At 33.0% G+C, this 25,547-nt stretch overlaps 3 protein-coding genes across 3 annotated transcripts; 1 reads left to right on the forward strand and 2 right to left on the reverse strand.

Moving 5' to 3' along the window:
- The first annotated feature begins 633 nt into the window (after positions 1–633).
- LOC115446022 (UPF0598 protein CG30010) lies at positions 634–1,682 on the forward strand. Its single transcript, XM_030172563.2, has 2 exons — positions 634–1,000; positions 1,073–1,682. The coding sequence occupies exons 1-2, from the start codon at positions 839–841 to the stop codon at positions 1,586–1,588; spliced, it is 678 nt and encodes a 225-aa protein (XP_030028423.1). The 5' UTR covers positions 634–838; the 3' UTR covers positions 1,589–1,682.
- LOC115446021 (protein crossbronx homolog) lies at positions 1,578–3,660 on the reverse strand. Its single transcript, XM_030172562.2, has 5 exons — positions 3,488–3,660; positions 3,351–3,415; positions 3,165–3,265; positions 2,723–2,910; positions 1,578–2,623 (listed from the first exon to the last, which is right to left on the reverse strand). Exons 1-5 carry the CDS (start codon positions 3,571–3,573, stop codon positions 2,374–2,376), a joined length of 690 nt encoding a protein of 229 aa, XP_030028422.1. The 5' UTR covers positions 3,574–3,660; the 3' UTR covers positions 1,578–2,373.
- Positions 3,661–9,107: 5,447 nt separating this feature from the next.
- LOC115446026 (protein big brother) lies at positions 9,108–18,689 on the reverse strand. The gene is made up of 3 exons (XM_030172568.1): positions 18,347–18,689; positions 17,351–17,530; positions 9,108–10,380 (listed from the first exon to the last, which is right to left on the reverse strand). The coding sequence occupies exons 1-3, from the start codon at positions 18,518–18,520 to the stop codon at positions 10,030–10,032; spliced, it is 705 nt and encodes a 234-aa protein (XP_030028428.1). The 5' UTR covers positions 18,521–18,689; the 3' UTR covers positions 9,108–10,029.
- Positions 18,690–25,547: the final 6,858 nt, after the last annotated feature.

Genomic DNA, 25,547 nt, shown 5'->3' on the forward strand with positions numbered 1-25,547 from the left:
TGAACTTGTTTCCAGAGCCATAATAAATAAATAAAAAAAATACTCAATATAATAATTAAGTTTCCGGTTAAAAGATATGTAACAATGGCTATGAATAAATAAAAAAAAAAATAAAAAAAAAACAAAATAACGTCAATGTCAAATGTAACAGGTGTTTAGTGCAGTGTTGCCAGAAGGTTACATTTCTTACATTTTTCGTTACTTTTGACCCCCTCGCGTAACATGTAAGTAATTTTTATATTTAAGGTAATTTTCGTAACTTTTGAGAACAACGAGATTCGTAATACAAAATTTTTATTGTAAACAGTTTACGAACGCGTTTCTATTCAACGCATCCAAATTGAACGCACCTAAAACTAGCGGGTCTAAAAATATTTCACTCCATATCACACTTAGAGATGGCTCGCCATGACAAAATGAAAAACGTATCTTGCACATATCAAAACTTGATTTTGCTTGAGTGTGCGCACGCACGTTTCCTACTTCGCGAGTCCCCGTGGTTTCGTAGCTATAGAAATGCTTGCCCAAAAACGCGGAAATTAAAAAAAAACAATAATGTAACTTTTGCAGCAAAAATGTAACATTTCAGGAAACGAAACGTAACTTACGACTCAAGGGCCCTGGCAACACTGGTTTAGTGAATTACGAGATCATTCAAATTCTATTTGTCTCTGATTTAAATTTCGAAGTCCATTTGATGTGCAGAAAGTTCGAATCGAAATCTACGTTTGTGATATTTATTAGTTTTTAGATAAGGTGTTTGAACGGGTTTATCAACTTTGAATCTTGATACTATATTTTCTCCAATCACAGTACAAGGAGAAAAATATAAGCTAAAATGAAATTCAGTAATACTAAATTTTATTACGTTTTAAACCAGAACATCAAATATTTATTGCGCTTAAGTCGTGGCCAAGAAAGATCACTCAGCTATGTGCAAGGACAAGAGCCAGAACCAAAAGTTAGAGAATATTTTTATTATATAGACCATCAAGGTATGGTGGGTAATCTTTATGCAGTATTATTTTATTTTATTATGGAACTATGTATATACATAAATAATTATTTTTAGTTATTTTTAGATGATTCCAAGATGAAAAATTTTACATCATGCTTTAAAGAGAAGAAGTTTCTAGAATTTTTCTTCAAAAGAATCCGGATGAATACTACTGGAAGATATGCTGACGAATTTCCGTTTGTTTCCTTATGTGGTAGAGAAAGGAATTACATTAGATGTGATGATCTTCCCATTGTTTATACACATATCATTAATAAATGTAATACAGATTTTCTGACTTACGGATATGCTGGTGATTTGTTGAGTACAGAATTTATTCCTCAACAAATTTATATGTTGCCTCTGACTGGAAGGGTGTACCATCCTGCTGAAGATAGATATGGGGGGATTGGGCTTATTAAATCTAAACTTGCTATAGAATTAAGTAAAAACTTTGAATTCCAAAATGGGGAGGCGCAACCACCAACACACTTTGTGTGGAAGAATAATAAATATGAGCTAGATCAAGATTGGTTTCAGGAAAAAATAAAGCAATACAATTTAAAAATAAACACCACTATTTCTGATTAACATTTTATTACTTTATATTAAGATAATTTGTAGATAATAATAATAAGATACATCAGGTATGTACTGTGATTACATAACATTAATTAAATGAAGATTATTAGTCTTTTATTTTATACAACATCTACCAATAACACATTTATCACAGGAGTCAGTTATGGCAGATTAATAAATAAGAAATATGATTTATAAATATGAGAGGATTTCTTTGAAGTTATACTACCTTATTAAAACATTCAAAACCATAAGCTATACAAAACAATATTATAATTTGATGTCACAAAAGTTTTTGTACTATAACAATACAAAAGTAATACTAAAATAATGTGTTAATTAATCTACATTTTTGTAATAATTAGGTACTATATAATGTGGCATATTATGTCACTGTTTCTTGAATTAAACATAACATTGTAATTGAAATTAATGAATGAGATATATAGCTAATTCACTAACTAATTCCAGATTAAATAGCAAACCACTTTTGAAATGATTCTCTAAAGTTTGTTAATTTACAGTACCAGTGTCATATTTGATTAACAAAATTAACAATTTTTAATCAAGTCCCCTTAGTACACTCAGTAGTTTATGTCTTACATAGTTACAGATAGAATTGCTCCAAATAATAATATACAATTTGGTTACACTTGGAACTGGTTGATCAATAATAGACTGCTACCCTATAAAGAATAAAGCTCACCAGTGAATATTGTCCAAGCCCCAATCATGGTTCATATATGGTTAGAAGCATTTTGACATAAAACAAGACCAATTTATTAATACATCTTTTATGTTTCTCCTTTAGAAAAAGGTTGAAATGATCCCGGCTGAATCCAAGATATTCCATGTGCTACACTGTCATTTAGTTCAGGGGATTTTAGCATTATATTTTTTGCATTATCATGCACTTCTGGATTGTATGGTTTAAATGTTATATAATGTTTGTCTTCTGTTGGTGGATCATCATATACGTGGTCAATACTATACCCAACACATTCTCTTACTTTTTCCATAAACAATTTTCTGTTAGTTTTGTATCTGAAAATAAGCGAATTTGATTTCAACTATCAAAAAACAATATTCATATCATGATTTATATCTTTATACAAAATTATATCATGTTACTACAATACTTACGCAGCAGATGCTTCAACATTTGTAGGCACTTTCATATTCAAATTGTCAAATATCCAATGTAAATATTTAAATATTTGCCAAATATGATTTCTTTTCCTGTCCCATTGTGGAAAGACCTCGGTTAAATTAAGGATGCCTGTGCTGGCGTCCACAGCTGGATGGTACAAATGTGAAGTGAACTTTAAGACCTGAAATAAAAAATGTATCATTACTATACTAAAAATGTAATACATAGGTGTATATGCCCTATACCTTAAAAAACAATTCATACTCTAATTAACAAAATATAACAGTGCCTTAGTCATCATTAGAAATTTATCTATTGTCTTTATGAGCCGTATCGCACTGTCCAGAATCTTTCTTGGACATTGCGATACGGCTTATTCGGCCTTCATTTATCATTAACCATTGATGGATGAATGATTGAAACAAGTATACTTACTGGCACTTCATCATCTGGAAATTTTTCTGGTAAGGTTAGTGTGAACCTAAAAACTCCTCCGTCATATAACCCAACTCTTACAAAAATGACCCCAAACCACACTGCAAGGAACAATTCGTTTATTACACCAGATATATTACCTTATATTATAATATACCAGTGTATATTTAGAAGAAGTCTACTTACAAAATGAGTTTTCGTAAGATGGTATTACATATATTCCTTGTAAATTCTCAGTTTGTAGCATGCGGCTGAAAAATATATTATATTTAATTGTAAAATTACAAAACAAGGAGAGTAGGTATAGGTTATAATTGTCTTACTATTCAGCCATAATGACATATTCTTGGTGAAACATAGAGTATAATTCTCTCGTTTCTTTAACATTATTTTGGGTTTCATGACTCATTTGGAAAAATTATAAAATAAATATGTGTAACAATAAATAATAATTGTAAACAAAACTTCAATACAAAACACAAATGTCAAAATTCTAATTTCAACGAAAGTCAAAACTCTTAAGTCAAATCTGAAATAACCAGGTTAGTGTAGCCAATCCTAAAATTATATGTTCTTTTTAGAATTATATATGTACACTATTTTAATAATAAAAGTAAAAATTACTACTGTTTAAAGTTTTACTCAGGATTTTTTATTTGTAGTAGCTATGTAATTCATTCACAATAGTTCCCCTATAATAAAGTTTCTTTTTGCAATACTAGATGTCGCTAAGCACAATAAAAATATTTTCAATCTCCACTTTCTAGTACTTACTAGTAAGAAAATAGAGGAAAGAAAATGTAGGTAATAGGTATCTACATCATAATTATTGTTATTTGCTGAGACGAATGAGTTATCTCTAAGTTATATGCTTTCACCCTTGTAAGTTGTAACGCCTCCTTGACACTAAATACTAATAACAGCATAAACGGGTTGTATTCTGTGTTTAATTCCCGGGCTGAGCAAAACTTCGTATCGGTTCTAAAAACATGACTATCGTGGATGCAGTGGGATTGGACTGTATAAAGTAGCAAGCCGTCAAAAAAGCGGGTCATATTAATAGAAAAGTAACCTTAAGGCGATACCTCAAGGTCCATTTTCATACATTTTGTTTCGGCTTTAATCTGGGTAACTAAACAAGTATTGGCAAGTAAAGAATTTAAATTCACGTCTAGTTAGTGATTAGTTCTCGCAGTTGAAGAAAAATGTAAAAATAATTAATAATCATGGATATTTCTGCCTTTAAAATTTCGTCATATTAAATTTTAAAGGCCGAAATATCCATGATTATTAATTATTTTACGTTTTTCTTCAACTGCGAGAACTAATCACTAACTAGACGTGAATTTAAATTCTTTACTTGCCAATACTTGTTTAGTTACCCAGATTAAAGCCGAAACAAAATATATGAAAATGGACCTTGAGGTATCGCCTTAAATAAAAACGTAGATATGTATTTCTTGGTTTCCTAAAGAAGATTTCTTGAAGCTACAAAAGTTAAGGTAGCTAACTGCTCTTACTGACAGATCTCAAAAAACCACCCTGTGTTTCCATCTATTTTTCAAATGTCTTTTCTTTTACAAAAATATTAGTAAAAATTACTTGCTTTTAACGAATATAAGCATGCGGGCACAACCTTAGTCATTATCAGTAGACCTACTTAATTAAGATACTTATAGTATTGTGTCGTAAACCAAGTAGGTACCTATAACCTATATATTCTGCACGTATAATATGTATAAGTACTTACATTTACGAGTTAAATATTTATAATGTAGATAAATAATTTACATGGTTTAGAAAAAAATGCATAAATATAGGTAGGTACTGTTACTCTTACTGTTATAAAAAATGCACACGAAAAATATAGGGTGGGTGCAACTGAGATGAGCACCTGATGATCTCGGGATCAACGGCGGGCGTTTTCAATTACCTGGGATTATCCCGCACGTGGCGCTGGATTAAAAGCGCTTTATAATTTAACTATCTTCACTCACGCACTAATTGTTTTGTATTCATCAGATTTCGATTATTATAATTTCAATATTACCCAGTTATGTGATTTATAAAACTACTCAATTCACTTGTTATCCGTTATCGTCTAAACATAATATAGCCCCGACAGACATCCTGCTCTAAAAAAGTGATAGAATTCTAAAACCGGAGTACGGTGCCCAGTGGACCCTAGAGTCTAATTGTGAATGTAAATCATGCACGGATCCACCCGAAAACACATAAAAAAAATCAATATCGGTCCTATACTTAAGGAGGAATTTAGTGACTCACGCGTACGGAGGAATTATTGGTAAATACGTATTTTATTATTTATCCAAAAATAAAAAGACAGCTAATTACATCAAACGCGTGAAGATAAAATAGTCGTTAAGTTTTTTGTAATACTTAGGTATTTAAATTTTCTGTGGAATTTTCTTAATTTATCTTTCTGTAAGAACTATATATAAAGTATAAGAAAAATTTAAGAATAAGATAAATGTAATTGGTTAAGTTGTTCTTAAGTAATGGCGTGACGAAGGGATTACTTATTTATTACGATGGGAAGCCTGTATTCCGCCTAACTAATGTCTGGTAATAACAATTTCATTAGGCAATCTATATTTTTTTTATTACAAACAACCAGTTAATAATGTTTTATGCGCGATTCTATAACAAGTTTTATGACAGCTGTTTTCTTCGTAGAAAACAGACGTTAATTCAAGGAAACATATGGATGTAATGGCGCTACTCGGTTTCAAAGTGCCGCTGGCTCCCCGTCGGCTATAAAAGTTTTACATTTGATGTATCTGCGCTCTGCAGTCCTGTAATTTAGTCTCGTAGTATAAACAAACAGCTATATTTGTTTTTCGATTCCATATAATTAAATGTTGACAGAAATAAATCTCTTTTTAAAGGATTGTTAATTCGTAAACATTTAAATTCAGAAAGAATATCATAATATTATGTATGCACAGTATCGTATTTTGGTTGCATAGATGTATCTGTAACAGGGATAAGGTATAAGGTAGAGTCATGGAAGCCGCAGACATGCATCTTACTCGTTCACTCAAGCGTGATACGAGATTGGCCGATTCACGTGTCTTCAGGAAACCTTATGAGCAAGCTCGGTTGACATCAGGTGTCAGGTTTAAACGGGTATTCATTTCATGTTACAGACTATAATATTTTGTTTAAGTTTAATAGATCTCTACCCCAAGTTATTTGGTATGCTATTTCTAGTTGACTATGCGTAAGGATTCAGTATTTTCTTAATACCAAAAAATATAGGACATTCCTGTAAATTAAAACAATATAAATTGGTTTAAAAAATCAATTCTTTTTTCATATTAAAATTACATTATATTATCAGTGACACTTGCCACATTGCTTGGGTGACATACCCACACACTACCGTAGATATACTGACGTAGATATAGTGTCTAGAATAGGTTCCTAAAAAATCTTGGTTAAATTTAAGGCGAAATCGCGTACTGAGAATACTATAATAATTTAAAAGATTAATTTAAAAGGTAATAGGGACTCATCAAAATATGTATTTGTTTTAGGTATAAGTAAAGTGCATTATATTCAAGTATAATTCCAGTATTAATTATGAATGTAAATGGTGTTGTTCTGAAACATACATATTAACGGTAAAAATACAGAGCCATGGAGTGGTAGACTGTAGTACAAACAGACGCGATAGCCGGCCGACGGGACCGTACAGTTTAACGCATCATACGGGTAGGACACAATCTTACAAATCGACGAATATGATTTACCTACTTACATTTATTACTCACAAATTCATTCTCTCTTAAAATAGACAAGTACCCTTAATAGGGGACTACATGTATTTTATATAATAATAATTAATTATTAATTTATTAACAGTTAACTATCTGCGTCAAATCTAAACAAGTTCCTTAATACTACTATGAGTTATTTATATTATTTATTAATAGTCGTTTATATCTGGTTTTATTGTGTAAACATTATTACTTTTTTTAAAAGGCGAATATGTCGGTGAATAAATTATAATTAAAGCGCAGTTCTGTTAAAAAATGTATTTCGCTGCTTAAAGTTGTATGCTTGAAAAAATAACCGATATCAAAACACAATTTCATCGAACAGGTATAATGTTGCCGGCCCCTGTTCCCACGCTTCGCATGCGGATTACACGAAATGCCTTTTTGGTGCTTCGCTACTACACTGCAGTCTTTTGCGCAAAAAGAGTGTCCGATAAATCGCAGGTTCATAGTGTAAGAGATCAGATATTCGGCGCTGAATTGTAAACTTATTTTTTTTTAGTACTGATATGTGACAATGTCCAATAAAGAGGGTACCTGCTCAATATTGACGGTCAAGGTGCCGAATGTCACAATAAGCTGTATGATAACATCAATACTGATTCTAAAGCTCAGTTCCGCATATATAACAATGTGGTGGCAGAATATTCCTATCTGTAAGTTTTTATGCTTCCTTAACAATATGTGTATTAAGGTTTACAAAACTTAATTTATTGTCAAGGAATGCTTATCGACTTCCTTATCAAATCCCTATCTTACCATAATATTATGTGTTATAAATGCGAATGGTTAGGAAAATATGACTAGAATACTCGTTTGAAGTATACACCATCAGACTTTAACACACAATTAATATAACTCTAATTTAACACTGTTTTTTTAAAATCCGGTCTAATAATTTCAATAATTTGTGGTTTATTTTTTTCCAGAAAGTCATGAAATGAAATAATATTTTGTTAAATTAATCAAAACCGGTAGTGTAGGGTACCTACATAAAAACTAAAGGTAGGTAAGTATTATTTGGTATTGATACTATAAATGGCGTAATATGTTCATGATTTTTAACGTTTCTTCATCCAATGACCTTCCGTTTTTATTTATTTTTAATTTGTCTATTCAATTTAAATAAGTTTATTTAATTGTTATTATTGATTGTTTGTTACCGGCTATTACATTCAAAATAAAGCATAATAACAATTTATGTATTCCATGTATTGACAAGATAATTAAGAAATAATTACTCAGACAAATGCTAACGTCACACGGATGACTAGTTTTCGATATGCAGGAATATGGTCATTAGTTTATCGAGGCAAATTGTATATAATGAGTGAAGACGGGTAAGGGCGGACACAAACACCGCGAACAGATGCGCCGCAGGTTTTACAATAACCCTTAGATAATAAGACGCATGACGCGTGACGAGCAGCGCTTAAACAGCCATCATGAAACTAGCGGCACCAAACGGCTAATTACAATTAATTGACTAGCTTGTAAATGTATCGGGGTTCGCTTCCCCTTCGTTATTCACCTGAATGCACCGAAACCCTGTAGCCTTTGGACATACATAATGACGTGTCATTATACAAGTTTAAAACAGTTACAAGGTGTGTTAAAAAGTGTGTCGAACACATTCCTTATTTTATCGATATTAAAATAAGCAATTTCGTATTACCATTATATTTCGGGAGGAGTTTTATTTCGCAGTGTTCCCTCGTACGGGTTGGCTCGGAAGCACGGCGAAAATAATTTGATGATTCAACTGTAGTTCATACTCAGGGGAGTAGCTATAGCCGTATTAGCCGTGTTAATGATACGGGACCAGCGCACCTTAGAGGTCCCGATATATGTAAGGTCAAATTATCGAGAAATTCGTCAAATCATTACTTGTACTGGGGCAGCATCTATCCAGTAAATTTTATGGGTTCGTATGTATCGAAAACTGATTAAAATGCTTGGTGTATACTCATTTTCGTATTGTCGATTTAAGTTATTTTGTTTATTTTATTAAGAACCTACTTGCCTATTTATTTTTTTATGTTTATGCTTCTTTTGGACACGTACACAAGTTTCAGTTTGCAAAATAATTAAAATGTAGTATCTGCCGAGTAAAGATCAAAAAATAAATTTAAAGACACAATAAGTAATCAGAAAGATTTTAATGTTTTCTGGCTTGTTTATGTTACAATCACAATCAATAATAATTTGTATGTCATGTAAACTAAAAATTAAATAACATTTACTACAATTAAAACAAAATATATTTTTAAAAGAAACTTACATTAGAAACTTACGGAGTTTCTGATTCAACGATTAAGTGGCATTTTCAAACGAAAAAATATTTCCAACGTACAAATATTATAACATAATATTATTAATACATTACACCTTATTTCCTATGACATTTTTTATAGAAATTTTACAAATACCTACTTAAGAAATAAAAAGAGAAATTTGTACAAAACTTATTACGTATTACTATTTTACTAAGTAGCTTTTAATTGCACCTAAATGATTTACCTATTAGCTACATTACCCAGTAAACAATAACATATATTATGAAATCACGTAAGAATTCAATCGATGTAACTACTACAATAAATTTATAGATATCTTTTTGGCGTATGACGTGGTTTCTTCTGCCATTATGGCATATCATGTTCCTATAGAAAGGTGTCATAAAGAAGATTTTTTATACTCAAGCTAAGCCAAAATAGATCTACTCACCTAAACTATTGTTTCTTCATTTATTTCAAGAACACTTTACAAATCTAAAAATAACCATGATACATCTAAATAAAGAACAAAATACCCAATTTATATGATTATAAATACATTTCCATTTAAATAATGAAATAAAATTCTTTCGATGAACATTTTTGTAGTATTAAGTAAAACTATTATTGAAAATAGTTTATACTGGTATATATCCTACTCGTACATCAATGATAATACATGTATTCAATAATGTTTGGAGCTCAACGGAGAGATCATTTTAATTATTAATAGGTATGTTCAATGCAAGTGTTGCATGTTTACTTTAAGGGGTATTTGATTGAAATTTATGAAATAAGTGCGCCTTGTGAGTGTGGCTTAATGTGCACCGGGTGCGGGTGTGGATGAGCAGGATGGGCGGCGTGCGGCGGTTGGCGCGGCTGGTGGCAGCGCTGTGCGTGCACGTGCGAATGGGCGCGCAACTCCTCGCCGTGCTCACGGTACGCTCGCTGCTTGTCTTCAAAATCCCGCAGCCGCTGATTATATCGTTCAATTTGATCACGAAGTGCCGCGTCTTCAATAGCCGCTCGTTCTTCGTCTAGCTCCAGACAGCCAGCTCCGTCCAATCGTTCCAGGTCAATCCAACCGCGCCATCTCACGCAGACGCCGTTCATTATAAATCGCGATACGATGTGTGCCTGGTGACAAAAAAAGGATTAGAAGAAATAAAAAAAATGAATACAAAAAATCAAGGGAGCTCCGCACTGTTGGTGGCAAGGGCATTTTATCTGCCCCATGTGGCACGGAAGTAATTTCTCAAATTGGACCCAAACGTGTGTTCTTATTTGGCGTTGTATACGCGTGCTAATTTCACGCTCGTGTCTAAAAATATCTTAGCAAAATTTTTCTACAACTATACCGAGGTTTAAGTATGGACACTCAGATATTTGAATTAAAATTTGAGTTTATCTCAATGAATTATGATACACCCATAAACACATTCACAATGCACTATGAAACCATTAGACCAGTTCATATTAATGTACTTGAAAATTATTTACACAATATTTTTACGTAATGGAATTAGATGGATTTTTAAATTCAATATTATTTTTATCGCTTAATTGGTGAACACAGCTAAAATTAAAACAGAATATAATTCGGAAGGTACAAAGACAAAACAACATAAGGCAGGCGAGGTTCAGCTCGCGTGCCCGCTTTGTTCCGGCACCTGCTTTAAAAAAACCTATAATTGTGGCAAACACTTGGCAAGGATGCAATTTTACTAATAACAACTTCTCATTTTGTTTCATTTAAGATTTCGTGATGTAAGTATGCACCGCTTGCCGTATGGTCAACATTTTTATTTTTGTATTAAAAGTAACGACGCTAATACTTAGATCTTTTAAGAAATACTTATAAAAAGATTTATTGTATAATTTTTGATACATAATCTTATTACTGAAAGAAAATCTTAAGAATAATAGCTGATATGGTCTTTACCTCGATCTTATCTTGTTAAAAATGCATTGATTACAATAATATTATATTCAGCTTTAAGGTAAAATCATATCTTAATATGGAATAAACAAAGGAGTTTGCACTCTAGTTAAACGAATTAATGAACAAATGAATGAGAAGTGAATTAATGAACGACACTTGTTTGTTAATTTTATATTAACCCCCGACAAGGAGAGGTGTTATCAAATATATAAATAAGGGTAAGTCCTGTAAAAATTGTTAACTTGGTTAGTCACTTTGCAAATAGCAATTTTCGTTTGCACAATTACAATTACGTGTCAATAATAAAATTATTTTAAATTGAGAACTGTATAATTTTTTTCAATATTACTGTGTTAAACTTATTTCTTGATTCTTCTTTATTCATAATATTTAATCAAATTTGGGCACAGAAGAGGGTAAAACTTGTTATAGATAGGGAGTAAGCGTCGGGAGCGGCCATGTTGACTGGGCGGACACAGCGTCGCGACGCCCTCCAATCACAAAGCGCTTTTCCTTTATTGATTTTCGGGAAAATGGTTTTCCTCGACACGTAGGGGATTCTGACCGTGAGTATTATTACTACAAATTCTGTTTTTGTTCAGGAATTTAACACGGCCACATTTACAGATTAAATTAACATAATATAATAATTTGTATTACATTCTGCTCATGACTTTGCCCATGTAAGGAACCTTCTTCAAAATAAAATCTTATTTTGCACATATCCGGAGTAAAAAATACCCTTTACATAATTTGGTGCATGGTGTGTACAAGTTTCATCTAAATCCGCTCAGCCTTTTCGCTGACTATTTCTGGCAAACACAGAAACATCTAAACGTCATTAGCATTGAGCAAGTATGTCCATATGGTATGAAATCACAATAACCCAAATACGTATGTTCAAAAGTTAGACCGTGTTAACAATCGTGTTTAGAAGATTACATTTATGTATGTTTCAAACATACTATTGTGCTGTAATGAAATATCGTTACAAGATGCGCGAACTCGAGCACACTCGAGCCCTTTGTTAAATGAACCGAATGTAAATAAATATAAGTATTCATACAAACTCGCAGCAGGCGGTCACTAAACAACGAAGGGGCTAAATTTAATAAAATAGGCACCAAATGGATTTCGATTCTACATCAATGCCTTATTTGAAAAGAACGTAAGGGAGCATGTAATATTTTCATGAATTAAAAAAACCGTCCCCGATTTATAGTCTATGAGAAGTAGTCTGCCGAATTTAGTGATTGTTAGTACTTTGCATAACTTGTCATGAATGCTTTCCTTGTAGTTAAATTGTAATATAGTAGTTTTGACGTTAAATATGATTTATAGTAGGTATATATATGCAAAGGCTGTAGGTAGAATTATTTTCGAGGGGAGGGCTGTACATCAGACTATAATAAAATCACTTTGTATCCTTACGATTGCAGTATCGATAATTTTGCTGGTTTTAAAAGCAAGTAGTAACAGTAAGTTGTTTCAATATCTTCGAGGTGGACCCCATGCAATTTTGATGAGACATGACCGACCCGGCTCCCGGCCAGTCTTCTCCTGGCTCTAGCTACGTCTATGGGTTAATGGAGTAAGAATTATTGGTCCTCTAAGCTACAATATATTACAATTCTACGTAAAAGGGTTACATAATCTTTTATTTTTATTTAAATCTCAATCTAAAAGAGGAAATCGTTAGCATGATGTGATTGCTATTTCTTGCCTGCCCATAAGCTGTAGCATCGCTACTGTATGGACAGAGCTACTAATTGTAATTAAAATTTAACAATACTATTATATTATCCGAAGACTATTATTGGCAGCAGAAGTATACAAAGATGATGTAGGTATCTAATCAAATAGCCTAAGTCTGTTGCACATGAAAAATCACCAAGAATTAGTTTTGTAGTCTATTCATATTTAAGTTTAATTTTTTTAATGATTACACTCAATAATTTAAATAACATGATCGTCTATGAAACCTAAAAAGTATTTATGTCTAATGTAATTGTTTTGTTTTCTCACTATAGTAAAATATGTGTAGACGATTTTTAAAGTATTTAAGTAAGGAACATGATGGAACCATGTCCTGGATTAACATGAAGGCTACTTTTTATCCCGAAAATACGATGGGACTTCTATTCTAGGAAAAGATTTAAACGCCATCGTCAATATGTCAAAAATAAAACAATGAAAATACGTCACAATGCTATTACTTATTAGTAATTACGCTAAATTTTTATAGCTGTTTATTCTGTTTTTCTATAAATGATTTTGCCTTCTACGCTGTCTCATACTATAAGCGTGCTAAGAACGTGTTAGGCAAAATACATATTCTTTGTATTGAAAAGTATGAGACTATGCCCAATAGAGCCATCACCGACCAACACCGTTGCATGCCATGCAAGAACCGTCAACAATTGTCGGCGAGAATATTTTGTCAGCACCGCTACGCTCCGGGCGTGGCACTCGACGTTGCCAACAGGGTGCGCACAGGCAGCGAAGCTACGCTGCTGATACATTGTATTAAGCATAGTAGACTGTGACGTGTTTCTATCTGTGCCCGAACATGTTCACAGCAATAATTAAGTTATTGTTAATAAACTAATCGATGTATGGACAAACGTATGTCGATGCATTAATAAAAACACAATTATAAAACGTTTTGTAGTTTTGACCGTTGTAGAAGTGACCACATTCCACAAATTAATGCATTAACATGTTCCAAGCTACAGCCATTATAAGAGAAGAACCGTAATAATGCCATGTAGAATAGATGTCATTTATATTGTACATATAGTAATGCAGAGCGTGACCAGAACGTTATACGCGGTCTTGTGCCTTTATACTTTTTTTAGAGATTTGAAAATTATTAATGTCTTAATTTTGGCTATGAAAACATGGCCCGGAAGCTACGCCCTTTGATACCAAATGGAGACTGTTGACGAATGATGTTATTAACTACGGACAGCGAGCTTTGCGAGTGGAGAAAAAAATGAATTGGAATTTGTTACTCACAGTTACTGTTATATCTGTTTTAGAAAAAAGGTAGTTTTGATAAATTGCCTTAAGGAGCGAGCTTAAATTTCGAATTAGGAAAGGTTACTGCCTCGGTCGAGTAGTTACCTACATTGCAGTAAGACTGTCGCGCTAAGTACTCTAGTTCCGTCTTCGGGTCGGCTAAAGTGATATTAGTTTTTTCTTTAGTATCAGCCCGAAGTCTAGTATTTATGGTGATAGGCTCGCAATCTATCACATCACGGGACAGAATACACATAACTAAAACGTTACTGGTTGAATCTTTCCCTTCCACTCGGTGATTATAGGCGTGAGTTGTGATTATGGAACATGTTAAATTACGGTGCCTATAATAGTGGTTGAGTTGATTGAACGTCCAAATAAGTATTGATGAGTGACGAAGGGAAATAAACGATTGCACCACATTGAGTAATGGTAGGTAAATATTGCTCAATACTGTTCTTTGGCGATATAATATCTATTTATTAGAGACTGTACAATTTCATGTTACAAGACGAGAGGTGTGAAAATAATGATTTGCGAAAATAATCCCGTGCATTTTCCGTCGAGTAACTAATATAAAATATAGCGTATGTGGCAGAGTAAATAATGCCTTTAGAATTCATTAACTGGACTACACGCACAAACTCTTTATATCATTAGAAATATTTATTTTCTATTAGCAGAGGTTACACTACATCAAATGTATAACAGTAACACTATTGTTTTTGTTATTTTTCATTATCTTCGAGATCCCTATGACAGATACAACATTAGCCAGCTAAATTGATACATATAAAATCTTCAACAGAAGCTTTAGCTGTAAGGAACGGAAATAAGGATATTTTGCGTACTTTAGTAATTTTAAATTTTAAATATTGTATAAACTTATACTAGGTGGGCACGAATGATTTTCCGTTAGTTTTGTGGAGGCAATGAAAGAGTAACTCTTTATGCGGGGTGCCGTGCTAACGTCTAGTAATCAATATAATTTATTAACACACATTGGATGATTTAAAAGACACATAAAAGAAATTGTAACGTCAATTATCAGAACCAGTCTTTGGCGGTATATAACATCCATAGTAATGTCAAACATAAAATGTAGTTCAATCTAGTTAAATTACGAAAAAAACATCAAATTGATGACGTTAGAATCGCCATTATTGCCTAATATAAAATTATCATTATGTAGAAAATTATTAATACACATCCTTGTGAAAGAATAGGTATTAGATATATTAAGCAATATATCCCAAAAGCAAACAGTAATCGAACTTTCTGCACGAATAGGATCGGTTGAATATTCAGTTATTATGTTTTTGTTTTTATTTGGGACACTTGTAACGAGCTTCTATTGGGACACTTCACGTGAATTTAGTATAATTTGGTGAAATATAACTATAAGAAAAAAAATACAATACTTACCCATAATTCAATTTTGAACTGATTAGTTATATTGTAGTGTAATTTTTGTTTGGATAACATTATACGTGCATTTATAATTAAATTTAAATCTGCATTAATACTTTTACCCACTTTATTAAAAAAAAGCGGCGATAGCCTAGTTGGGTATGGAACGGACTGTCAAGACGAATGTCCGCAGGTTCAAATCCCAAGGGCACACACCTCTGACTTTTCCAAAATCATGTGTGTATTCTTTGTGAATTTATCGTTCGCTTTAACGGTGAAGGAATACATCGTGAGGAAACCTGTACAACTGAGAAGTTCTCTATAGGAGTTTCGAAGGTGTGTGAAGTCTACCAACCCGCACTAGGCCAACGTGGTGGACTAAGGCCTAATCCCTCTCAGTAGTAGAGGAGGCCCGTGCTCAGCAGTGGGCGAGTATATAATCCAGGGCTGATATTATTACAACCACGCTCCAAGAGATTTTTTTAAAATATTGTAATGGTTATCTAAATATCTTTAATTATTATCCATTTCAGATTAATAATAATAAATTAAAATAAAACATAAATTATAATCGTGAAAATTTGCCACATTCATTGCGTTTCGATTTTTCTCATTGGCACCGCGTCCTAAGTTGGTGTTGCTAAACCCAGAACGGACAGAATTAGTCAGCAGTTGCGATGCGTTCATATAACCTAATTCTTACCGGTTTCCCTTTTAGATTTGTTTTTAGTTTTTGTTTTCTGTTAAATTGGCCGCGATATGTTAACTAAGGATTTTTTTTTTACTTCAGGTTACGTTTTGAACACTTTCACCGTTAGCCACTGTTAGTCAGACACAGATAAAACCTAAAGTCTTTAGTCATCGTCCGATCTATTTACCCGTAAGGTAAGTGAGATTTAGAAGGAAAATGTACTATTTTCTGGGATTGTAAGGCGTGCATCCAGTATACGCTGAAAGGGGCGCCTCTTGTAACATCGTGGAAAGAAATTAAACGCAGGCATACGTATCAAAATTAATATTCCAAAATTGGTAGAACGATATCGTATATAATTTATTTAAAAAAAATATAGTTAGCATAGATTGGCTGGATCAACTAGCCTGATACGGGTATCTCTATAAGTCCTGGCTGTATGCACATTGAGACGTGACAGTTTTGTCACCATGCATTCTCAATAACATGTCTAGAAGTCTGATATTCCCCTGCACTCCCTGATTACCATGTTTCAGAATTGTGATATAATTGTATACGGATACTAATAAAACGTTTTAACTAGTATTAGGTGGTCCTATAGCGTTCTATTGCGAACGGGACCGATTGGTATCAAAAATGGTTTTGTTTGAATTACTAATTTTCTTACTGACCGTACACATGTTTCAAAATTAATGTGTGTAAAATTTTTTCTTGCAACTATAGCGATTTATGTAGTTAAACGTGCTGCCCCATCTAATATCCCGTACAGGGGTATTGACTATATTAAATGTGTTGTGGAGATCATTTTAGGTAATATTTTTTAGATTTTCCAGGTATTGTATTTTGGTAATTCAATAAGATTTCCTAATTAATTTCTCTACATTGTATTGACACTTAACATTGACAACGAGGTATATTGATGGGTATATTTTAAATATAAAATCATTATTATTGTTGTTAAGTATTCAAATTGCACAACATCCCAAATAACATTGAAGAATCCATGTCTTACAAACAAAGGAAATAACCAAATGAAAGCCTACCTTTCCGTTTTCTTTTTGGAAGTCACATCCACGATTGTTATAAGGAGAATGGTCGAACACCAGCTGTAAGTTGGTGCCAGTAGCAGTAAATGCGATCTCCGTATGTCCCTCACGGCATCCACTCATGAAGCGCATCTGACGCTCCTCTGGGGGGCGGTCCCGATAACCGGTGTACCTCACCTATACAACAAACAATATCAATGCGTCAATATTTTAGTTAAGTACCTGAGACTGCATACGTATTCACATCACACTATTGGGTAAATCCTGGAATTAAAACTCCAGCTCCACCAAAGTATCTACAATACAGGCTAAAAACATGCCAATTTAGTACTTGGCTAATTAGTGTGCCCTATTTCGAACAATTCTATCGCAATTTTATAGCGGTTTATGCATCACATAACTAATTTCCAAACCTCTCCACAACCTTTCACATATAAAATAGTAGAATAGGTGTAATCGAGACTCAAATAAAAATAATTTATAGTTACTTGTTTTCATTTGAATAACAAATAAGTACTGATATTATATACAAAAATATACTTGCATGTATCAGTCACTTATTTGTTTTAAAACAGGACATAGGAAAATCCCGTATTGATTAAGAACAAGTTGTGCTTAAGTATTAGATTAAAGACGGTAGAATGACGTAAAATTTAAAGTACATAATAATACAACAATGATTGTTTTGTAGTTACTTGCAGATGTTCAAATTATTTCATATAAATCTAATTACCGATTTAATTTATATGCAAGTAAGAAAATGTTATAAGACACTGTGTTATGGATATTTAAAAAATGGAAGCTTAACAGCTTACTATGACATATCCATATATAGCAAATTAAATACTACCAATAGGAAAAAATAGGTTGATATTGTTGGCGACGTTGAAGCTGACATAATAAATTAATGAATTTTCCTGTTCTCGAATAAGGACAACAACACATAAAACAATATGTTTGGTTGTAAAATAATAAAGTAATAAATTAACGAACCTCACTCTCCCGGCTCAGTCTTTTGAAGAGATCGTCTGATTCGAACTTGGCTTTTTGATCAGGGACAACACGCGGCATTTTGAAAATAAACCGCGGCTTTGGCTGTTCGTACAGTCCGATAGAATCAAAGGGGAGCATGCCAGCTAATGCTGCAGGATCACTCATTGCGTGCATTACACGGAGACTAAAATTCCACTGTATTATTGCCAAACATCACTATGAACGCGCGCCACACTGAGTCAGCGGTCACTGATGACTCAAGTTTTTAATCCGTAGTAAGCGACGTTGTTACTCGACTACCTGTCACTACGACATTCAGTCACTGAATGATCGTCAGCAGTACAACTCGGGGAGAATTTCCATCAGGGCGGGGTCTTTGTGTGGAGGGGATCCGAACGCCAATGGGAGAACTCGCGGCAACGCCCGACGCCTTCCCTCCGCACTTTCGGGAGCTTTCAAGCGAAAAGAGGGTTTTCCCCTATCCAAACTATTGAAAATAAATACTGTAAACGAATGAATGTATAATGATGGGCATTATCCTCTTTTGACGTTTCGAGTGTTTTATATACTTGTATCAAAGCTTTTGTTCCTTTGTAAAGAGATAAATATACGTTATGTACCTACGAATGTTTTACAAAAGGGGAGCAGGATTCCAGGATGCGATAAAGTGAAACGTGATATTTTATAACATGAAAGCTGTATTTATTGGACGAGTAGGAGCCTAATTGTATTATAGGCGCTGGGGTATCAATATCATGCTAATATTCTTATTCGTTGTACACAACGGTTCCCCTACAGTGTCGGTTTAAGTAACATTAGGTACAGTCGCAGCAATTATTTAATTTTGGTAAGTGTATATACATATTTTACCAGTTAACATAAATATGACGTTTATTATAGTGAAAGATATTAAATAAAACAGAAAAAAACAGAATTAATGAAAAATGCCATAAAGTTTTGTGAATGCAGTACTTATATCGTCACGTTCTTTCTGCATGAGTTACACTCTGGTTGTAGTATATCTGCGGCTATGGCGGTTTTAACTGTAGTCCAAATTTTCTTTTAAAAGCATTTGAAGTCAATATAGTTGATGGTGGTCGCCAAATTGTTTTTATGGCTCCGTTAACCTAGTGTCTCTTTCCAAAAGAACATAAATTTAATATAACATAATTAAACTTCTTTCTATTAACTGACATTAGTCTCTTTCAACTACATATGATCAAAAATATTAAACTCTTTTATGTACAATAACTTAAGTATGAACTCTTTATTTTTTGTGAAAAAAGTTTCCATACTTAGTCGGCGTACCAGCTACAGGTGTCGGCTTTTTACGTCAAGTCTTGTGAAACAATTACCAATGATATTCATTGACGCTGTGTTATTCCATTAAGATCCCCATACCATTGCCTTATTTTAGTGATGTCTTTTATAAGAATTTCTAAGTTAAATACTTACCAAAAATTATGATTATTAAGGTAAACTACCTGAGTTTTACATATTATTCGGAAATGATTAAATTTTCGCCTAAAATATTGTATCTGTTTTGCTTGCCGTGTGTAATAATACTTGCTTTAATCACACAAGCGCTAGAACTCATATGATAACATCTTAAAGTGTCTTACAATTAAAATATCCTAATCACAACAAAGGCGGATGTCTCGATGTGTCTGTCCCAACAATAGGCGGCATAGCTCACTGTGAAATGTATCAAGTTTTGTTAAAAGTGTGTGCCAATAAGAGATGGCCTATCGATAATAATTCTAAAGTGTTGCTATTGTTGCCTTCTGTAGCGGAAACTGTTGTCGCACCAAAACCTATTAAAAGATGTCAGGTAATGGAGACTTAACAGAGACACATTCCTGGTAATGGACACATAAATCAATAAAACCTTGGCATCTTTATTCTGTGTTATTACATTTCAAAGCTTGGCGATATAAACATTTAGCGCGCAATAAAACTGTAGCTTTATTATACACATTTCTACTTGAACGGGTAGTAGGTACTAGAATTCAATTACTTATAACCTATTTGGTCTAGTGCCAGCATACTTTCGCTATGTAAATTATATATTCTCTTATGAAAAAATATGTCAAAAGTATTTTTGTATTTATTCTGGGATGCCAGGCATGGAGATGAAACCTATGACCTCAATGGTCATACTCAAAAGAACATAGAGGCTTTTCTACCCGCACATCCACCACTACAATTCCTGTAAGCCAGGATCAGTACACAGTTTATGATATCAAGCGGCGAAGCTCGGCGAGTCTCAGGGAACACTAATCTGTCTTCAACCCGTAACAAATTAATCAATTAGAAAGATAGAGAAGAGTTAGAAATATTAATTTACAAAAAGAACAGTAAGTAACTCCGATTATTTTAAATGCATCCTCTAATGATATTTAGGTTCGAACCCGCGACCTTCACCCAAACAGTCAAATTAACTCCTCGTTAGACTATTGCTACTACTATATCAAATCCTTTAATATTCTGAAAATAGCTAGGTTCTGCTGATTATCTAGTTCGTTATGTCAAATATGTTTATTTTGCAAACTTTTAGCCAATATTGAGTAAAGATATGTTTTATTAAAGAAACCTTAAGTTTATTGTTCTACGTGTAGATAGTAAGTAAATTCTTTATTTTATGAACGGCATATTCCTGAATTTCCTATATCCTATTCGATCTTTAATACCTATTTAAGTTTATTGCTACTATTTAATACATAGATGATACATATTACATACACTGCTGAGTACCACTTAAATTAGGTACACGGAGCTATAACGGAAGCATGTTAGCTTTGTAAAGACTCTAGTCTCTAGCTTGTTATCCAGTTCTTTGAAGGCGGTTTAAAAACAGAAACAATTGAATAACAAACGCGATTAAATCTAAAGTGTGGGGAAGCGGTTTATGAGAAATGAATTTGTACATTACCTTGCTTTTTTTTTTGCATATTAACAATATTTAATACGTACCTTAGTGCAGAATATATAGGTCCTACCAAGACATTAACTTCGGTTCTATATAGCCGAAATATTTGTCGAGTATCGAGAAACTTTGCTTGCGTCTAAAGTTACTCAACGGTTGATGTTATAATTGGCCTTCACTTTGGTAACAATCAAGTCCCATGTGGATACTTTTTCCTTTTAGAAAATATACATTTAATACAGCTGGATTAACGTCCTTATAAAAAAAAAAACTTTAGAGTAAAATTTTTAATGTTCAAAATATGAAAATGTAAAATCTACCCACTTAGTAAAATATTAATTATTCACCAACTATTCATTAATTATTAAGCACACACGTACATACATCACTCGTTGCAGATGAATACTAAGTATGATTTTTCCAACGAGCACTTGGCTGATAATATATCCAACAAAAAATATCACGTGAGAATAAATTGTTTAATGTTAAAACATACAACTACACTACTATCGTAAATTTAAATTCCACTGACGGGTTAATAAAATTATACGTTATTGGAGAAAATCACTGTATTGTGCATTTTATTACACAAACGTAAATCTGCATTAAGAACCGTGCAATTAAACTCCTTATATCTTTTGAGACCCATTATGTGTTAAATAATTGTAATAATACATGGTGGTACACAAGGTACAAGAATAAAAAATACTTTATACGTAGGCAAAAACAATATTAAGTATATCGCTATAAGGCTTATACTATTGGTAAAAAAATAACTACCACATTGTAGGTACTACCATATTGTTCAGGATTGAAATAAATGACAGGCATGTCAGAAATCTAGACATAAGGGTGACGAGATAATTCTTCGTCTAAATTATATTTGATTCTAGAGGGACGACTAGAAATCGACACTCTACATTGTCACGTCATATTTTGAAGCACAAGAGTAGATCTCGAAAAGTATTATTTTATTTGACCATATGGCAGTAAGGGCCACAAATGCCCTTAAAATATGATAATAACCACCAAAAACTTTGCATTACTATTTACTACGCTCTGCATGTGCAATAAAGAATTATGTGTATTAGAACTTAACATCCAAAGTATCAGAAATGTGGAGTCCTATTATTACTAGTAAATACTTACACTGGATATTTATATCTTTCTTACCAGAATTAATTGTTGTTTGGCGGCAGACATGGATGTTGCTGTGGCTCGTGCCGTGGCCCCACGCACTTTTAGAAACAAGAGACTCACTTATCAACTTATAAGTACTAAACATTCTAATGATATTTAATTACGTACTGTAATTAATGATTATCTATATCTATCTAAACTTATAATAAATCTGTAGAGAGGTCAATTCTGTACATGAAATATATTTCCAAAATAACTATCAGGGGGTGATTAGGGATCGATACTGATGCCAAAAATGCAATTAGTAAAAAATTTTTCTGTCTGTCTGTCTGTCTGTCTGTCTGTCTGTATAACCGTTATAGAAACAAAAACTACTCGACGGATTTTAACGAAACTTGGTACAATTATTTGTCATACTCCTGTGCTGGTTATAGTATACTTTTCATCACGCTACAATTAATAGGAGCAGAGCAGTGAAGGGAAATGTTGGGAAAACGGGAGAAGTTACTCCATTTTTTAAGCTTCCGTCGCGTGTGCAACCTTAATGGTTAAAGCTACACAGAAATCATGTATGACGGAAATGTTCTCCTTAAAATTATGTAAAAATATCCCACGACAGCATATGTCTATCTTTTATGGTTGACTCACAATAACACGTGTAACTCCCGATAGCTTAGCAGTTCGAAGCTTTCTCATTATATTTGTCTACTCTTACGTTTATAACACTCTCAGTCATCCCTAATTAAAAAGTTAACATTATTAAATATTCCATAAAAAGAATCATAGAAATCGGTATAGAAACACCAAAGTTATACATGAAATACGCTAATAATAAGCCATCATGCGTGAATACTGAATCATGCTATAAGGATTATTTTTGTATATATATAAGGTCGCGAACGCACAGGCAGGCGGCTTGCTTGGCACCTAGAGGCTAGCGAATCACCTAGCGAGTAGCTTCGTAAAACGAACATTCTCGAACGTTCGCGACCGACTCCAATTTTGAAGTCCGAAATCCACGCGGGCGAAGCTGCGAGCGGAAGCTAGTCTTAAATATTACTTCACTTCCTATGTTATGTTAAAGGATATTTAGCAATTTAAGATAGGTCCAACTTAAAAGATTATTCTATTTACCGCCATTTTCAATAAGTGATCTCTATCTTTCTTTTAGCTCCATCTCAAAAATGAACTAATCGAAACAAAGTTTTTTTTTAACATGCTTACAAATGAATTATAATTGTATTGGTTCATTCTCGGATTCGGATTAAAGATTGAGAATGGGATCGGTTATTAAAAATGACTGTAAATGAAAAAGGATTAATCAGATATACGGTGCCTTATTCAGTGCCAATATCTTTCTTTCCACATTTTGAAAAAAATCTAAACAATAAATACGTGGACGGAGAGACGAGCAAAAGTTAGTCATTTTATAACGAATCCTTATCTCACTCTATACAATATTGTTGCCATGATATCAAAGTGAGTGGGCGTGAGAATTTTTTGTGGGAATCTTCTATAATAGGTATTCATGTAAGTGAACCATAAAAGTAAATAATATATTTAGTGGAATAGGAATATTTTTTATCGAAGCGAAATTGGTGTAAGAAAACTGTATAAAACATTGACAGGTATAAATTATATATAAAAGGACTATAAGGATAAATTGTCTAATGATTAAAGTTAATTTAAGTATTCCACAATTACGTTAAAACCATGTTTAATATTATATTCATAGTAATAAATAACTGCCGAAGGGTTTGTCTGTCACGTTAAATACTAGTGTTTTCAATTGTCGTATGCCAGAGACGCGGCTGAGACTAGAACACTTTTGATCCGATATTTATAATGGTCACGTGGTTGACAGTCGAGGGCCGGAGACAATTTTATAGCCTGTTAAAGAAAATAAAAAATCTGCTTTGGACGTGTCGTATATACTTTTTATTTTAAAGCGTTATATGTACAAAAAAATTGTGCCATATTTAATAACAAAACGATGATGTTTTTTATTTTCCTGCTCTGGGTATAGATTGTATTGCACTTACTATTCATAACTCGGGTAGGCGTACGTTGATTATGATATTTAAAAAAAAAATGCACTATTCATTTGGAGCCGCGTGCGTGTTTTGGAATGGATGAGACCCCACACTTATATTTTGCAAAGATCAAACACTAACGCTCTGTGACACGTGCCTGGGTTCAATCATACAAAGATACGTGACGATATGAATTCATTTGCACCATTTTGTATCAATGGCCCAAGTGTTAATATGTCATGACATATTTTATCATTTGAATTAAGACTATTGAACTGAATGAATCTTTATATAGTAAAAACTAGTAACTATGGAATATACTTATTTAAGTCACAATAGTTCATAATTATATCTTACGGAAATAGTAGTAAATACGTATACTAATTAAAATATCAAATCTAGAATTCGCAAACTATGTATATTTAAAAAAAAATATGTAACTCACTTTTTGCCCTGCGCAAAATCTATTAGCATAACGGCAATAATCTAACAAATACCTTTTACTTATAAAGAGACAATTATACAGAACACTAAAATATGTAATTTGTTGATTGATAACGCAACATCTACCACTTCCACTTGATAACGAATTGTTTTATTTTATTTTGTCCAGCAAATAGTCGAATTAAAATTTGTTGTAATTAAGTACATTAAATAATTAATTAGTTGAGTATTGGAGGGGGTCCACGTTCTGCTGAACGTGGGCCAGTCATTCCGGTTCATCACCGGTCTCCAGCAGGAGACCGGTGATGAAATCAATATTACATGTTAGCACCAACTAAGAACCTAGTACCTAGTCGTTGTTTATTGTTTAAGATCATGAATACCATATATATATGATAAATGAGACAAAATTTTAATACGTAGCAATGTATGTTGGTTTTGTATATTTTCTTTTTCAGTTCTGACGCTTACGATCAAGAATAATAAATTAAAGTCAATTACGACAGTATGAAGCGCATAATCTGACAACCTGATATAACTGACAAAAATTCTGTAGTGACAAACTTCATTTTTACTACACATGCCTAGTCGTTGAAAATGCACTTCACATCGTAGCAACCTCAGAGTAGCACCGAATTTTCGCTATCTGGATTAAGTA

The sequence above is a fragment of the Manduca sexta genome, chromosome 23 (assembly GCF_014839805.1).
Source record: "Manduca sexta isolate Smith_Timp_Sample1 chromosome 23, JHU_Msex_v1.0, whole genome shotgun sequence".
Classification (NCBI taxonomy): Eukaryota; Metazoa; Arthropoda; class Insecta; order Lepidoptera; family Sphingidae; genus Manduca; species Manduca sexta.

Bases quoted from the DNA above. Each gene is read 5' to 3' on its own strand.
- LOC115446021 (XM_030172562.2), bottom strand. From the start codon at position 3,573: ATGAGTCATGAAACCCAAAATAATGTTAAAGAAACGAGAGAATTATAC. The intron at 2,911-3,164 runs GTAAGTATACTT...TTTTTATTTCAG, and splicing joins TTCCAGATGATGAAGTGCCA to GTCTTAAAGTTCACTTCACA. The intron at 2,624-2,722 runs GTAAGTATTGTA...GCTTATTTTCAG, and splicing joins AATGTTGAAGCATCTGCTGC to ATACAAAACTAACAGAAAAT.
- LOC115446026 (XM_030172568.1), bottom strand. From the start codon at position 18,520: ATGCACGCAATGAGTGATCCTGCAGCATTAGCTGGCATGCTCCCCTTT. The intron at 17,531-18,346 runs GTTCGTTAATTT...TTTGTTGTATAG, and splicing joins GACTGAGCCGGGAGAGTGAG to GTGAGGTACACCGGTTATCG. The intron at 10,381-17,350 runs GTAGGCTTTCAT...TTTTGTCACCAG, and splicing joins TCCAAAAAGAAAACGGAAAG to GCACACATCGTATCGCGATT.
- LOC115446022 (XM_030172563.2), top strand. From the start codon at position 839: ATGAAATTCAGTAATACTAAATTTTATTACGTTTTAAACCAGAACATC. The intron at 1,001-1,072 runs GTGGGTAATCTT...AATTATTTTTAG, and splicing joins ATATAGACCATCAAGGTATG to TTATTTTTAGATGATTCCAA.